Source organism: Somniosus microcephalus, chromosome 2 (assembly GCF_052327205.1).
Source record: "Somniosus microcephalus isolate GS21.2 chromosome 2, FLI_Smic_1.0, whole genome shotgun sequence".
Classification (NCBI taxonomy): Eukaryota; Metazoa; Chordata; class Chondrichthyes; order Squaliformes; family Somniosidae; genus Somniosus; species Somniosus microcephalus.
Window position 1 is genome coordinate 297,539,314 of NC_140988.1, and position 17,035 is coordinate 297,556,348.

Here is a 17,035-nt window from a genome sequence, read left to right on the forward strand (position 1 = left end):
GTGTGACTGCTTTTCCAGGATGCAACAATAATGTATAGTCAGCTGTGCCAGTGAAATATTTTGCTTTAGCTTACAGCACTTCCTACTCAGTAGCTTTTTGAAATTATTTTGAAAAGTAAAGGGATAAATTTCACAATTTATATTGTCTTTTTCCAAAAACAGAGAGGTTGTATATCAGTGAGAAAATAGTGTTATGATTGCACATCTGTTGCAAGTTACTTTGCTCTATAAACTTCAGAAAATGTATCAAACTGAGCAAGACTTCGGCTGGATTTTTCCGGGGGGGGCGGAGGGGGTCAGCGGGCAGGATCACTGGTGGCTCGGGTGGAAAATGTGATTTTTTGATAGCGGGTCAGGACCCCGCTGTCAAGCCGCCGCAACGCGCCTTTCCCAATGGTGCGTGTGCGATATCCGACCCGACCCAAAGAGGCAGGCTACCCAATTAAACCAATTATTGGGTTGTTGACAGACCCTTAAAAATGCCTTTAACCTTACCTTTTAACTTTCAACTGCTCGCCCACGGGGTTCATGCTGCTCCGGGATCACGTTTGTGAACCTGAGGCGGGAGTTGAATGGCCATTGCTCCAGCTGATTACTTGACAGCTTCAAATGTACAGTAAAAGCTCCCACCTGATGGATCATCACTTTCCTCAGCCACAAGAGGTTTCTCAGTCCAATTCCAGCACGGATTCTGCAGGCTTTCCACTTTCCATCAACTCTCACCTCATTGGAAGAATTCTTTCACCATTGACAGAATGCTTTTGTCATCTCTACTTCACCTGCCATCTATTCCATTAACATGGTTCCCCTTTATACTGTCTCACCTTGGTCCTCAGAATTCCACCACGATCAGCCCCAACACCAGCAGCACCAGGCACAACAACAACACCAATCTTCTCCGTAATCACCTGATGCTGCATAGGCCAGAGGGCATCAGCACCCGACCACATTGCTGCCCGGGAGACCAGGGATGGCCTCACCATGGCCACATTTACTTCACTTGACGCTGTACACCCTGGCTGCCACATGATGCGCCAGGTTGGCCCAATCCCACACCAACACCATAAAGCATCCCTACAGTGTTTGACAGCATATTAACAGAAACTTTACATGAACATTGGATAAAACACCCAAGTGGCAATCCTTATGTGTTGTTATTTGGTATGATTGCACTAGGATGAGGATGAATGTGAGGGGTGGCTAGTGAGATGGGGATGTGATAATGTAGATAGAGAGAGAGGGATGGGTGGAGGTGCAAGGTACGTTGGTGTGAGTAAAGATGTGCAGGAGTCTGGTAGGAAGGCAGAGTGATGGGAATGTGGTGAGAGGCACAGCAGGATGAGGTTGAGTGTAGCTTTGTACTAATGTTTCATGATCTAATGAGATAATTGAAAGGTTTGCGACGCTGCTCCCAGATCTTCCTGACGACATCCCTGCTTGTGACCTCCTCTGCAATGTGCAACCAGGCTGTATTGGTCTCCTGGGGAGGTCTCCTCCACCCGTCGGAAGGGAAGAGGACCTCCCTGCGTGCTCTGACAGGGAATCATGGGAGAATCTGGGTGCAGCCCTGCACCTCTGTGCAGTGATTCCGTGTTGTAGAACACTGACAGCTCAAATATCAAAAGAAAGTTGGCCTTGGTCCCTTTAAGGAAACTGGCTGATGACGCGTCATGAATGACGTCACCAGACCCGCTTCCTCTAATTGGACCAGGAAATGCACTGGGCAGGCTTAACAAGCCCTATCGATGTAAGTTCATTTTGGGCAGCGGGATGGAGCCAGCAGCAGGGCCGCGATCCACCACCAGCATCGCCCGCACTGGACCCACCGAGGTGAGCAAAATCCCGGCCTTCATCTTGGTTCAATTTTCAATTAAAAATGCCAGTTGAATTTTGAAGCCAACTAATTATTCATTTGTGTTTTGTTGTTGGTTAGAAGATATTTACTAATTCCTTGCACCTTTTGAGATAGAGATTCTAATTGCTAACCTCTATGAGACAGAGCAAAAATTAGAGAGGGGTAGAGATAAAAGCAAAGGGTGTGTGTCATTCCTCATTATTAGCAAATGGGGACAGGATAGGACAGAGTCAACATGGATTTACAAAGGGTAAATCGTGCTTGACTAATCTATTGGAATTTTTTGAGGGAGTAACTGGTAGAATAGATGGGGGAGAGCCAGTAGATGTGGTGTACCTGGACTTCCAAAAGGCCTTCGATAAGGTCCCACATAAAAGATTAGCATGGAAAATTGAGGCTCATGGGATAAAGGGGAAAGTTTTGGCGTGGATAGGGAACTGGCTGTCAGATAGAAAACAGAGAGTTGGAATAAACGGCTCATTTTCTGAATGGCAGGCAGTAACAAGTGGGGTACCACAGGGATCTGTCCTGGGCCCCCAGCTGTTCACAATTTACATTAATGACCTGGATCAGGGAGTCGGATGCAGCATTTCCAAATTTGCAGACGACACTAAACTAGGAGGTGGGGTGGGCTCAGAGGAAGAGACCAGGAAGCTCCAGAGCGATTTGGACAGACTGGGCGATTGGGCGGATAAATGGCAGATGCACTATAATGTGGACAAGTGCGAAGTTATCCACCTTGGGTGCAGGAACGGGAGGGCAAATTATTATTTAAATGGCAATAGATTGGGAGAGGGGGAAGTACAGAGAGACCTGGGTGTTCTTGTACACCAGTCACTGAAGGCGAGCATGCAGGTGCAACAGGCGGTCAAGAAGGCAAACGGTATGCTGGCCTTCATAGCAAAAGGGTTAGAATACAGGAACAGGGATACCTTGCTGCAGCTGTACAGGGCACTGGTGAGACCACACCTCGAGTACTGTGTACAGTTTTGGTCGCCTCATCTGAGGAAGGATGTTCTTGCCATGGAGGGGGTGCAGCGGCGATTCACCAGGCTGATACCAGGAATGGCGGGAATGACCTATGAGGAGAGACTATGTAGTTTAGGGATGTACACACTGGAGTTTAGAAGATTGAGAGGGGACCTCATAGAAGTGTATAAAATTCTGACAGGTCTAGACAGACTGGATGCAGAAGGAATGTTTCCCTTGGCGGGTGAAAACAGAACTAGAGGACATAATTTAAGGATAAGGGCTAAACCATTTAGGGCAGAGATGAGGGGGAATTTCTTCACTCAGAGAGTGGTGAACCTGTGGAACTCATTGCCACAGAGGGCAGTGTACGCCAGCTCATTAAATATATTTAAGAGGGAATTAGATATATTTCTACGGGCAAAAGGGGTTAAGGGTTACGGAGAGAAGGCGGGGACGGGATACTGAATTAAAGGATCAGCCATGATCTCATTAAATGGCGGAGCAGGCACGAAGGGCCGAATGGCCTACTCCTGCTCCTATCTTCTATGTATCTATATGTATAATTTGATTTTCTAAAAAAAACACAACTAGTCGATTTTTGAAAACAAACCAAGCCTCCTTGAGGGAAACTGAGGGCAGAAAGAAAACAGGTTTGGCATGGAACTGTCACTTTTGGAAGGAAGGGTTGGATAATTAAGGGTGATGTGAATGCCAGTGGAGCAAGTGGGAGGGGAAGATACAGGGGTTGAGCAACTAGTTCAAAGGAAAAGATGTAGGAGTTGTGATAGTTGTGTTCCAGGAGGCAGTCACACCCACTAGAGTAATTACTTCCAATTTGGCCCATGGTCAGGAACAGGAGGGTGTGACTACAAGCGAGGCAGGTATTGGGATCCAGGAGGTAGTGATGGAGTGGCCTCAGCCCTTGGCCTTGTCTAACAGGTATGAGATTCTTGCTCTCTGTGTGGGCGCAGTGAATGCAGGGAGGATGAGCAATCTGACCACAGCACTGTGGTACAGGGAGTCATTCAAGTGGGGGGAGTAAAAAGAAATGTTGTAGTAATTGGGGGACAGTATAGTTCAGGGGATAGACACTGTTCTCTGCAGCTGAGAGTGTGAGTCCCGAAGGCTGTGTTGCCTGCCCGGTGCCAGGGTTAAGGACATCTCCTCTGGACTGGAGAGAAACTTGGAGTGGGAGGGGGAGGATCCAGTTGTCATGGTCTACGTAGGCACCAATGACATAGGTAGGACAAAGAAAGAGGTTCTGCTGAGAGAGTATGAACAGCTAGGGGCAAATTAAAAATCAGAACCACTAAGGGTAATAATCTCTGGATTACTACCTGAGCCACAAGCGAATTTGCATAGGGTAAATAAGATCAGAGAAATGAACGAGTGGCTCAAAGACTGGTGTGGGAGAAATGGGTTTTGATTTGTGGAACACTGGCACCAGTACTGGGATAAGAGGGAGCTGTTCCGTTTGGACGGGCTTCACTTGAACCATGCTGGGGCTAGAGCCCTGGCGAATCAAATAACTAGGGCTGTAGAGAGGGCTTTAAACTAAATAGTGTGGGGGGAGGATCCAGGTGAGCAGGAATTTAAAAAGGAAATGAGAAAGCAATAGAGCAGGATAGAGTTGGGGGGAAAATAACCAGTGTGACAGGAAGGGATAGAATGTTTAAAAATAAGAGTGCAACAGAAAATGGGGCCAAAACAAGGAGAAATGGTAAAAAGACAAAGTTAAAAGCTCTATATCTGCACGCAGCATTCGTAACAAGATAGATGAGTTGATGGCACAAATGGGTATGATCTAATCGCCATTACAGGGACATGGTTGCAAGGTAATCAGGGCTGGGAACTGATATTCCAGGGTATTTGACAATTTGGAAGGATAGACAGAAAGGAAAGGGAGGTGGGGTGGCTTTGTTGGTAAAAGATGGGATCAGTGCAGTGGTGAGAAGTGATATTGGCTCAGAAGATCAAGATGTAGAATCGGTTTGGGTGGAGATAAAAAGTAATAAAGGGAAAAAGTCTCTGGTGGCAATACTGTTGGACAGAGTATAAATCAACAAATAATGGAGGCCTGTTTTAAAAAAAAAAAAAAAGGTACGGTAATAATCATGGGCGATTTTAATCTCCATATTGATTGGACAAATCAAATTGCCATGGTAGCCTTGAGGAGGAGTTCATAGAGTGCATCTGGGATGGTTTCCTAGAACAGTATGTAATGGAACCAACCAGGGAGCAGGCTATCTTGGATCTGGTACTGGTAATGAGACAGAATTAATAAATGATCTCATAGTAAAGGATCCTCTAGGAAAGAGTGATCTTAGCATGGTTGTCATCATGGGTGACTTTAATCTACATATAGATTGGGCTAACCAAATTAGTAACAATACTATGGAGGAGGAATTCCTGGAGTGTTTACGGGATGGTTTCCTGGACCAATATGTCGAGGAACCAACCAGAGATCAGGCCATCTTAGACTAGGTATTATGTAACGAGAAAGGATTAATTAGAAATCTTGTTGTACGAGGCCCCTTGGGTCGGAGCGATCATAATATGATCGAATTCTTCATTAAGATGGAGAGTGAAGTAGTTGACTCAGAGACTAGGGTCCTGAATTTAAATAAAGTAAACTACGATGGTCTGAGGCGCGAATTGGGTAGGATTGATTGGGGAATGTCACTCAAAGGGTTAACGGTGGATAGGAAATGGCAAACATTCAAAGACCGCATGGATGAACTACAGAATTTGTTCATCCCAGTTTGGCATAAAAATAAAACAAAAAAGGTGACACAACCGTGGCTAACGAGGGAAATTAGGGATAGCATAAGATCCAAGGAGGTGACATATAAATTGGCCAAAAAAAGCAGTAAACCTGAGGATTGGGAGCAGTTTAGGATTCAACAAAGGAGGACAAAGGGACTAATTAAGAAAGGGAAAATAGAATATGAGAGTAAGCTTTCAGGGAACATAAAAGCTTTTATAGATATGTGAAGAGAAAAAGATTGGTGAAGTCAAGCGTAGGTCCCTTGCAGTCAGAATCAGGGGAATTTATAATAGGGAACAAAGAAATGACAGACCAATTAAATACATATTTTGGTTCTGTCTTCACAAAGGAGGACACAAATAACCTCCCAGAAATGTCGGGGAACATAGGGTCTGATGAAAGGGAGGAACTGAAAGAAATCAGTATTTGTAGGGAAATGGTGTTAGGGAAATTGAGCGATTGAAGGCCGATAAATCCCCAGGGCCTGATAATCTACATCCTACGGTACTTAAGGAAGTGGCCCTAGAAATAGTAGATGCATTGCTGATCATCTTCCAACATTCGATGGAATCTGGAACAGTACCCATGGATTGGAGGGTAGCTAATGTTACCCCACTATTCAAAAAAGGTGGAAGAGAGAAAACGTGGAATTACAGACCGGTAAGCCTGACATCGGTAGTGGGGAAAATGCTAGAGTCCATTATAAAAGATGTAATAGCAGAGCATTTGGAAAACAGTGACAGGATCGGACAAAGTCAACATGGATTTACAAAAGGTAAATTGTGCTTGACTAATCTACTGGAATTTTTTGAGGATGTAACTGGTAGAATAGATAAGGGAAAACCAGTGGATGTGGTGTATTTGGACTTTCAGAAGGCTTTCGATAAGGTCCCACATAAGAGATTAGCATGTAAAGTTAAGGCACATGGGATTGGGGGCAAGGTATTGACTTGGATAGAGAACTGGTTGGCAGATAGAAAGCAAAGAGTTGGAATAAACGGCTCTTTTTCCGAGTGGCAGGCAGTGACTAGTGGGGTACCGCAGGGATCAGTCCTTGGACCTCAGCTATTCACAATATATATTAATGATGTAGACAAGGGAACTAGATGTAATATCTCCAAATTTGCAGATGACACAAAGCTGGGTGGGCGTGTGTGCTGTGAGGAGGATGCCGAGAAACTCCAGGATGATTTGGACAGGTTGGGTGATTGGGCAGAAGCATGGCAGATGCAACATAACGTGGATAAATGTGAGGTTATCCACTTTGGTGCCAAAAACAGGAAGGCAGATTATTATCTGAATGGCAATAGATTAGGAGAAGGGGAAGTGCAACGAGACCTGGGTGTCCTTGTGCACCAGTCGCTGAAGGTAAGCATGCAGGTGCAGCAGGTGGTTAAGAAGGCAAATGGTATGTTGGCCTTCATAGCGAGAGGGTTTGAGTACAAGAACAAGGATGTCTTGCTGCAGTTGTACAGGGCCTTGGTGAGACCACCCCTTGAGTATTGTGTGCAGTTTTGGTCGCCTTATCTGAGGAAGGATAATCTTGCCATGGAAGGAGTTCAGCGAAGATTCACCAGGCTGATACCTGGGATGGCAGGAATGATGTATGAGGAGAGATTGGGTCGATTGGGCTTGTACTCGCTGGAGTTTAGCAGAATGAGAGGGAATCTCATTGAAACTTGTAAAATTCTGGCAGGACTGGACAGACTAGATGCAGGGAGGATGTTCCCGATGGTCGGGGAATCCAGAACCAGGGGTCACAGTCTAAGGATAAGGGGTAGGCCTTTTAGGACAGAAATGAAGAGGAATTTCTTCACCCAGAGAGTGGTGAACTTGTGGAATTCTCTACCACAGAAGGCATTGGAGGCCAATTAATTAACTATTCAAGAAGGAGTTGGATATATTTCTTAAGGCTAAAGGGATCAAGGGGTATGGGGAGAAAGCAGGGACCGGGTACTGAACTTGGATGATCAGCCATGATCGCATTGAATGGCGGAGCAGGCTAGAGGTGCCGAATGGCCTACTCCGGCTCCTATCTTCTATGTTTCTATGGTTGAATTTCAAAATCAGTTGGAGGGTGAGAAAGTTATATCTCAAACCAGTGTCCTGATCTGAAACAAAGGCAATTACAGTGGCATGAGGGCAGAACTGGCTGAAGTGGACCTAGAAAAATAAATTAAAGGGTAAGACAGTTGAAATGCAGTGGCGGACATTTAAGGAGATATTTCATAACTCTCAACAAAAATATATTCCAGTGAGAAAGGAAGATTTTAAGAGAAGGGAGCACCCTCCGTGGCTAACTAAGGAAGTAAAGGATGGCATCAAATTGAAAACGAAGGCATACAATGTTGCCAAGATTGGTGGGAGACCAGAGGATTGGGAAATTTTAAAAAACCAGCAAAGGATGACTAAAAAAATAATAGAGAGAAGATGAATTATGAGAGTAAACTGACAAGAAACATTAAAACAGATAGTAAGAGCTTCTACAGGTATATAAAAAGGAAGAGGGTAGCTGAAGTAAATGTTGGTCCCTTCGAGGATGAGACTGGGGAATTAATAATGGGGAACGGGGAAATGGCAGAGACTCTGAACAAATATTTTGTATCTGTCTTCACGGTAGAAGACAATAACAGCATCCCAATAATGGATAATCAAGGGGCCACAGGGAGTGGGGAACTAAAGACGATCACTATCACTAAGGAAATAGTACTTGGTAAAATAATGGGACTAAAAGATGACAAGTCCCCTGGACCAGATAGCCTGCATTCCAGGATCTTAAAAGAAGTGGCTGCAGAGATAGTGGATGCATTGGTTGCAATATACCAAAATTCCTTGGACTCTGGAGAGGTCCCAGTGGATTGGAAAACCGCAAATGTAACACCCTTATTTAAGAAAGGAAGGAGACAGAAAGCAGGAAACTATAGACCAGTTAGCCTAACATCTGTCGTTGGGAAAATGCTGGAGTCCTTCATTAAGGAAGCAGTAGCAGGGCATTTGGAAAATCATAATGCAGTCAAACAGAGCAGCATGGTTTTATGAAAGGGAAATCATGTTTAACAAACTTGCTGGAGTTCTTTGAGGAGGTAACGAGCAGGGTGGACAAAGGTGAACCAGTGGATGTGGTGTATTTGGATTTCCAGAAGGCATTTGATAAGGTGCCACATAAAAGGTTACTGCATAAGATAAGAGCTCATGGAATTGGGGGTGATATATTAGCATGGATAGCGAATTGGCTAACTAACAGAAAGCAGAGAGTCGGGATAAATGGGTCATTTTCCGGTTGGCAAACGATAACTAGTAGGGTGCCACAAGGATCAGTGCTGGGGTCTCAACTGTTTACAATCTACATTACACTCAGTCCCTTCATCCAAGTCATTAATGTAGCCAAGTTTGCGGATGATACAAAGATGGGTGGGAAAGCAAGTTGTGCAGAGGACTCAAAGAACCTGCAAAGGGATATAGATAGGCTAAGTGAGTGGGCAAACATTTGGCAGATGGAGTATAATGTGGGAAAGTACGAGGTTATACACTTTGGCAGGAAAAATAAAAAAGCAAATTATTATTTAAATGGAGAGAGATTACAAAATGCTACAGTTCAGAGGAACCTGGGGGCCCTTGTGCATGAAACACAAAAAGTTAGCATGCAGGTACAGCAAGTAATCAAAAAGGCAAATGGGAATGTTGGCCTTTATTTCAAAAGGGTTGGACTATAAAAGTAGGGAAGTCCTGTTACAACTGTACAGGGCGTTGGTGAGACCACACCTGGAGTACTGCGTACCGTTTTGGTCTCCTTATTTAAGGAAGGATATACTTGCATTGGAGGCAGTTCAGAGACGATTCACTAGGTTAATTCCAGAGATGAGGGGATTGACTTATGAGGAAAGGTTGAGCAGGCTGGGCCTATACTCATTGGAATTTAGAAGAATGAGAGGTGATCTTATTGAAACATATAAGATACTGAGGGGGCATGGCAAGGTAGATGCAGGGAGGATGTTTCCCCTCGTGGGGAAATCTAGAATGTGGGGGCACAATTTTAGAATAAAGGGTCGCCCTTTTAGAACTGAGATTAGGAGGAATTTCTTCTCTGAGGGTTGTAAATCTGTGGAATTCTCTGCCCCAGAGAGCTGTGGGGGCTGGGTCATTAAATACATTTAAGGTGGAGATATACAAATTTTTGCAAGATAAGGGAATGAAGGGTTATGGGGAGCGGGCGGGGGAGTGGCTTTGAGCCCAAGATCGACCATGATCTTATTGAATGGCGGAGCAGGCTTGAGGGGCCAAGTGGCCTATTCCTGCTCCAATTCTTATGTTTCTTATGTCTTATGATAGGAGTGTGGACATGGTAGCATGGGGAGGAGCTAGCAGGAAGATGAAAGGGTAGGGGACCATGATGGGAGTGAGTGGGTGAGAAGAAGCTTGTGATTGGGAGTGGGGATGGGAAGTGAGCTGCTGAGCAGGACAGTTTCCCCACAATCCCATCACAAATGCAGTCTGCAGCCGTTGGTGGCTCCTTTCCCTCCCATCCCATCAATCATCTCCACCCGAAAGGAAAGAGAAGCAGAAGTGACAGAACAGATGAGATGAGATAGAGAAAAACAGCTACAAGACAGCAGAGACAGGTAAAAGAGTAACCATATTCTCCAACTTACCATGTGCAGCAACGTAGGAGATCGACTCGTAAATATAAAAATTCAAACTTGTAATACAAAGCTAAGTATTTGCAATACAATTTTGAGGGTCTGCCTTTGCTCAAGATGTATGCAGCAGCATCAAAATCGCTCCCCACAATGAATCTTCGATCTAAGGAACTAATAGAATATTACTCAAGTACATTTAGTCACCCCTTCCTGCAGGTGCGTTGTACCAAATGTGTCACAAATTGGTACAGTCCATACCTTAAATATAACAATATTTAATTAACCGGCTGTCAACTTTTATGGGTGCTAAGAGCAGTGATTCACCACCTCAACTAAGCATTATCCCCTGCACTCGCCAAACAAGGTCCACATATTCGACTGAAATCTGTCCTTTTTTCAGTCTCTTCGTCCTCCGTTTCCAATCCTTCAGCGAGCCTCTCGCTCAGTCTATGATCCTTATGTGTCTCTCGCTCTGTCTCTGATCATTCAATGTGTGCCTCTCCCTCTATCTAGTTTATACATAAAGCACAGCCACAGGGCCAACGTACAGGAGAATGCCAGGCATAGATAGAACTCGTATTTCAGCATGACTCTGCGTCTTCAGAAGACAGGAGAAAGAAATGGGAGTGACGGTAACCCCCCTCTTTCTATAACTGACATCAAGGGGGAGAAATGGGATGCCTTTGCGCCTCCCATTATCGTGATAACTGGGTGCTAATCACTTACTGACCGGGCGAGGCGAAAAGATCGACTCCCGCTATATTCGACGGGAGGTTTGCGATGGTGTTATGGCGTTGCACCCCGATCTCCTTCGCCCGGAGATCGTGACGTCATCGCCCCGGTAGTGCCCGGACCCGAACTTCGGTTCCGCCCCCTGCAGCATCACCGGGCGAAAACACCGGCAGCTGCAGGAGGCGTTTATCAGAAGGCCGGGCACTTCGGGGCGATACCTAAAGGCGAGGGGGGCGATACTTAAAGGCCAGGTGGCCGAGATAAGTGGAAAAAATTCTCAAATGGTCTTTCTGGTTTTTTTCATTTTTCTTCTCAGCAATCGATCAGCCCGGCATTCTGCTGCAGTGCATCGGGCTGATCGGGCCGGATCGCGGCTGCCGTCGGGGATCAGGTAAGTTTTTTTCCTTGCAGAGCCTGCAGTGATGGCCCTTCCCTTTAAGAGAGGGAAGGAGCCTTCCGATGTGGCAGCGCTGCACGCCTACCACCCCGCCTGCTTCCTGGAGCTCAAATCCGAATTTTTTAAAAGTTGAAAGACATTAACACCTGGCGCTAATTTTTTCAACTTTTAAAAGTTAGCGCCCCAAACAGGGCGGTACCGAATTTCTCCCCCCAAAATTCATTCCAATTCTCCAGTCTCCAAAACCCTAAGTGGGAGGGAGAAATGAATAAGGAATTGAAGCACAAAAGACTGAAATGTGCTCAAGACTGATTGGCCAAATTTATTTCATGTTAAACTCTTACGACTTCAAATTCAATACTGAGTTAATCCTAGTCATTAAAGTGTATATTTATTTAAAACTGGCTTTTTTGAATGAGCTTATTAAATTCTACCTTTTGCAACATTTTATACAAGTTGTAAGTTATGTATGCATATTAAAATTTAAATGTTTAACAAAAGTGTTGTATAAAATTATTTTGGACTGGTACTGCGTAGACTAATCCTGTTTTAGTGATATCAAATGGTTTTCCACTACTTCTCAATGCTATAAAATGTTATTTGTTGTTGCAGGAGCCCAGCAACATCTTCTGTTGGCTACCATTTTTGCCTTAAACATCCGATACCAGCCTACTGACCTATCAGTGGTCATTAACAGCGGTCTTCTGGAAGCCCTTTCAAAACTAACAAACTCCTGCCTTCTAGTGAACCAGCGTTGGCTGATGGCTTCAGTATCCGGCCATTCCCAGCTGAATGTGGCATTAAAACTCGCCGGTGCTAGACTTCTGCAGATTTTAGCTATCACCGCTAGGTAAGTAGTCCATACAAGATGCTGAAACTTATAGTGACGTTTAACTAAAGAATGTGTTGAACTTGCTAATAGCCTACTGACAGTGCAAAATTCTACATATGGAGTTGGATTGTAACCATTGTTGCTATATGGGTTTATATTTTGTTTTTGCTTTTAGCGCAAACAATGTTCCAATAAATTAACAGCCATTTAATTTCAATCTTTCCTGGTCTGTTGTGGTTTAATTTCACTGGTAAGAGTGTTGAACACTGGCTTACAGGTTGTGTTATCTCAAAGAAGGAAATGAATTATGTTGCTTGTGTTAGTCAGTGTAATGCAGATCTTGATTTCCCCATGGAATTAGTCACTAATCTTCAATACTTTCCTTTAACCTGTTTATTTGTACATTTGCTAACCAGTTGCAACCATCATTTCTTTCCTTTTGCCCTTTTTTTTATGCCCTGAAGAACTCCTGCAGCGATCTCCTGGGGCTCATTATAGCCTTAGTCCAAACATGGACAAAAGAGCTGAATTCCAGAGGTGAGGTAAGAGTGACTGCCCTTGACATCAAGGCAGCATTTGAGCAAGTATGGCATCAAGGAGCCCTAGTAAAACTGAAGTCAATGGGAATTAGGGGGAAAACTCTCCACTGGTGACAGTCATATCTAGCACAAAGGAAAATGGTTGTGATTGTTGGAGGTCAATCATCACAGCCCCAGGATATCGCTGCAGGAATTCCTCAGGGCAGTGTCCTAGGCCCAACCATCTTCAGCTGCTTCATCAATGACCTTCCCTCCATCATAAGATTAGAAGTGGGGATGTTTGCTGATGACTGCACAGTGTTCAGTGCCATTCGCAACTCCTCAGATAATGAAGCAGTCCATGCCTGCATGCAGCAAGACCTGGACAACATTCAGGCTTGAGCTGATAAGTGGCAAGTAACATTTGCCCACACAAGTACCAGGCAATGACTATCTCCAACAAGCTAGAGTCTAACCACTGCCTCATGACATTCAACAGCATTACCATCGCTGAATCCCCATCATCAACATCCTGGCGGTCACCATTGACCAGAAACTTAATTGGACCAGCCATATAAATACTGCGACAACAAGAACAGGTCAGAGGCTGGGTATTCTGCGCCAAGTGTCTCACCTCCTGACTCCCCAAAGTGTTTCCACCATCTACAAGGCACAGGAGTGTGATGGAATACTCTCCACTTGCCTGGATGAGTGCAGCTCCAACAACACTCGAGAAGCTCGACACCATCCAGGACAAAACAGCCCGCTTAATTGGCACCCCATCCACCGCCTTAAACATTCACTCACTCCCTCCACCACCGGCGTACCGTGGCTGCAGTGTGTACCATCTACAAGATGCACTGCAGTAACTCACCAAAGCCACCTCCCAAGCCCGCGACCTCTACCACCTAGAAGGACGAGGGCAGCAGGTGCATGGGAACACCACCACCTCCAAGTTCCCCTCCAAGTTACACACCATCCTGACCTGGAAATATATCGCCGTTCCTTCAGCGTCGCTGGGTCAAAATCCTGGAACTCACTCCCTAACAGTACTGTGGGAGTGCCTTCACCACACGGACTGCAGCGGTTCAAGAAGGCGGCTCACCACCAACTTCTCAAGGGTAATTAGGGATGGGCAATAATGCTGGACTTGCCAGCGATGCCCACATCCCTTGAACGAATCTTTTTTTTTAATGTGGTCGGGAGCCGAGTGGTCCTGGCGGTACCCAAACTAAGCATCGGTGAGCAGGTTATTGGTGAGTAAGTGCTGCTCGATAGCACTGTTTCTACATCTTCCATCACTTTGCTGATGATTGAGAGTAGACTGATGGGGCGGTAATTGATTTGATTGGATTGGATTTGTCCTGCTTTTTGTGGACAGGACATACCTGGGCAGTTTTCCACATTGTCAGATAGATGCCAGTGTTGCAGCTGTACTGGAATATCTTGGCTAGAGGCGCGGCTAGTTCTGGAGCACAAGTCTTCAGCACGACAAATCGTTTAAGGTGGCAGGGCAGGTTGAGAAAGCAGTTATCAAGGCTTACGGGATCCTGGGCTTCATAAATAGAGGTATAGGGTACAAAAGTGTGGAAATTATGATGAACCTGTATAAAACACTGGTTCGGCCCCAATTGGAGCTCACGGGGTTGAGGGTAATATATTAGCATAGATAGAGGATTGGCTAACTAACAGAAAACAGAGAGGCGGGATAAATGGGTCATTTTCAGGTTGGCAAACTGTAACTAGTGGGGTGCTGCAGGGATCATTGCTGGGGCCTCAACTATTTACCATCTATATTAATGACTTGGATGAAGGGACCGAGTGTAATGTAACCAAATTTGCTGATGATACAGAGATAGGTGGGAAAGCAAATTGTGTGGAGGATGCAAAGAATCTGCAAAGGGATATAGATAGGCTAAGTGAGTGGGCAAAAATCTGGGAGTTGGAGTATAATGTGGGATGTGAGGTTATCCACTTTGGTATTAAAAATAAAAAAGCACATTATTATTTAAATGGGGAGAGATTACAAAATGCTGAAGTACAGAGGGATCTGGGGGTCCTTGTACATGAATCACAAGAAGTTAGCATGCAGGTACAGCAAGTAATTAGGAAGGCAAATGGAATGTTGGCCTTTATTGCAAAGGGGGAATGGAGTATAAAAGTAGGGAAGTCCTGTTACAACTGTACAGGGCGTTGGTGAGACCACACCTGGAATACTGAGTACAGTTTTGGTCTCCTTATTTAAGGAAGGATATACTTGCATTGGAGGCAGTTCAGAGAAGGTTCACTAGTTTAATTCCGGAGATGAAGGGGTTGTCTTATGAAGAAAGGTTGTACAGGTTGGGCCTATACTCGTTGGAGTTTAGAAGAATGAGAGGGGATCTTATTGAAACATATAAGATACTGAGGGGCTTGACAGGGTAGATGCTGAGAGGATGTTTCCCCTCGTGGGGGAATCTAGAACTAGGGGGCATAATTTCAGAATAAGGGGGCACCCTTTCAAATCGGAAATGAGGAGGAATTTTTTCTCTCCGAGGGACATGAATCTTTGGAATTCTCTTCCCCAGAGAGCTGTGGAGGCTGGGTCATTGAATATATTTAAGGTGGAGATAGACAGATTTTTGAATGGTAAGGGAGTGAAGGGTTATGGGGAGCGGGCAGGGAAGTGGAGTTGAGGCCAAGATCAGATCAGCCATGATCTTATTGAATGGCAGAGCAGGCTCGAGGGGCCGAATGACCTACTCCTGCTCCTACGCCTATGTTCTTATGGAGTACTGTGTCCAATTCTGGGCACCACACTTTAGGAAGGATGTAAAGCATCTTAAGAAGGCGCAGAAAAGATTTACGAGAATGATTCAAGGAATGAGGGACTTCAGTTACGTTGATAGACTGGAGAAGCTGGGGTTGTTCTCCTTGGTGCAGATAAGATTGAGAGGAGTTTTGATAGGGGTCGGGACAGAGTAGATAGAGAGAAACTGTTCCCATTGGCAGAAAGGTCAAGAACCAGAGGATACAGATTTAAGGTGATTGGCAAAAGAACCAAAGACGACGTAAGAAAAAACTTTTTTACGCAGCGAGTGGTTAAAATCTGGAATGCACTTCCTGAAAGGGTGGTGGAGGCAGACTCGATCTTATCTTTCAAAAGGGAGTTGGATAAGTATCTGAAGGAAAAATAATTTGCAGGGCTACGGGGAAAGGGCGGGAGAGTGGGACTAGCTGATGTGCTCTTGCAGAGAGCTGGCACGCGCTCGACGGGCCAAATGGCCGCCTTTCGCGCTGTAACCATTCTGTGATTCTATGACAGCCGGGATGCTGTCGGGGTCCATAGCCTTTGCTGTATCCAGTGTGCTCAGCCGTATCTTGATATCACGTGGAGTGAATCGAATTGGCTGAAGACTGGCTTCTGTGATGATGGGGACCTCAGGAGTAGGTCGATATGGATCATCCACTCGGCACTTCTGGCTGAAGATGGTTGCAAACGCTTTAGCCTTGTCTTTTGCACTCAAGTGCTGGGCTCCGCCATGATTGAGGATGGGGATATTCATGGAGCCTCCTCCTCCTGTTTCTTGGTTAATGGTCCACCACCATTCACGATGGATGTGGCAGGACTGCAGAGCTTTGATCTGATTCGTTGATTGTGGGATCGCTTAACTTGGCCTGTAACATGCTGCTTCTGCTTCTGCTGTTTAGCGTGTATGTAGTTGCAGCTTCCCCGGGTTGGCACCTCATTTTTAGGTACGCCTGGTGCTGCTCCTGGCATGCTCTTCTACACTCCTTATTGAACCAGGGTTGGTCCCTTGGCTTGATGGTAATGGTAAGAGTGAGGGATATGCCAGGCCATGAGGTTGCAGATTGTGGTGAAATGCAATTCTGCTGCTGCTGATGGCCCATAGCTCTTCATGGATGCACACTTTTGAGCTGCTAGATCTGTCCTGAATCTATCCCATTTAGCACGGTGGTCGTGCCACACAACATGATGGAGGGTGTCCTCAGTGTGAAGACGGGGCTTTGTCGCCACAAGGACTGTGCAGTGGGCACTGCTACCAATGCTGTCATGGACAGATGCTTCTGCGACAGGTAGATTGGTGAGGACGAGGTCAAGTAGGTTTTTCCCTCGTGTTGGTTCTCTCACCACCTGTCGCAGACCCAGACTGGCAGTTATTTCCCTCGGGGCTCGGTCAGTAGTGGTGCTACTGAGCTACTGTTGGTGTTGGACATTGAAGTCCACCACCCAGAGTAAATTCTGTGCCCTTGCTACTCTCGGTGCTTCTTCCAAGTGATGTTCAACATGGAGGAGTATTGATTCATCAGCTGAGGAAGGCGGT

General features: G+C 45.4%; 1 protein-coding gene across 4 annotated transcripts in view; it reads left to right on the forward strand.

Moving 5' to 3' along the window:
• Positions 1 to 17,035, forward strand: part of LOC147123467 (putative E3 ubiquitin-protein ligase HERC1) — a 491,571-nt gene that overhangs the window by 159,984 nt on the left and 314,552 nt on the right. For all 4 annotated transcript variants that reach the window (XM_085973371.1, XM_085973346.1, XM_085973361.1 and 1 more), the window contains exon 29: positions 11,973 to 12,210. In XM_085973371.1, the coding sequence (XP_085829497.1) occupies positions 11,973 to 12,210 (238 nt within the window). The remainder of the gene's footprint in view (positions 1 to 11,972; positions 12,211 to 17,035) is intronic.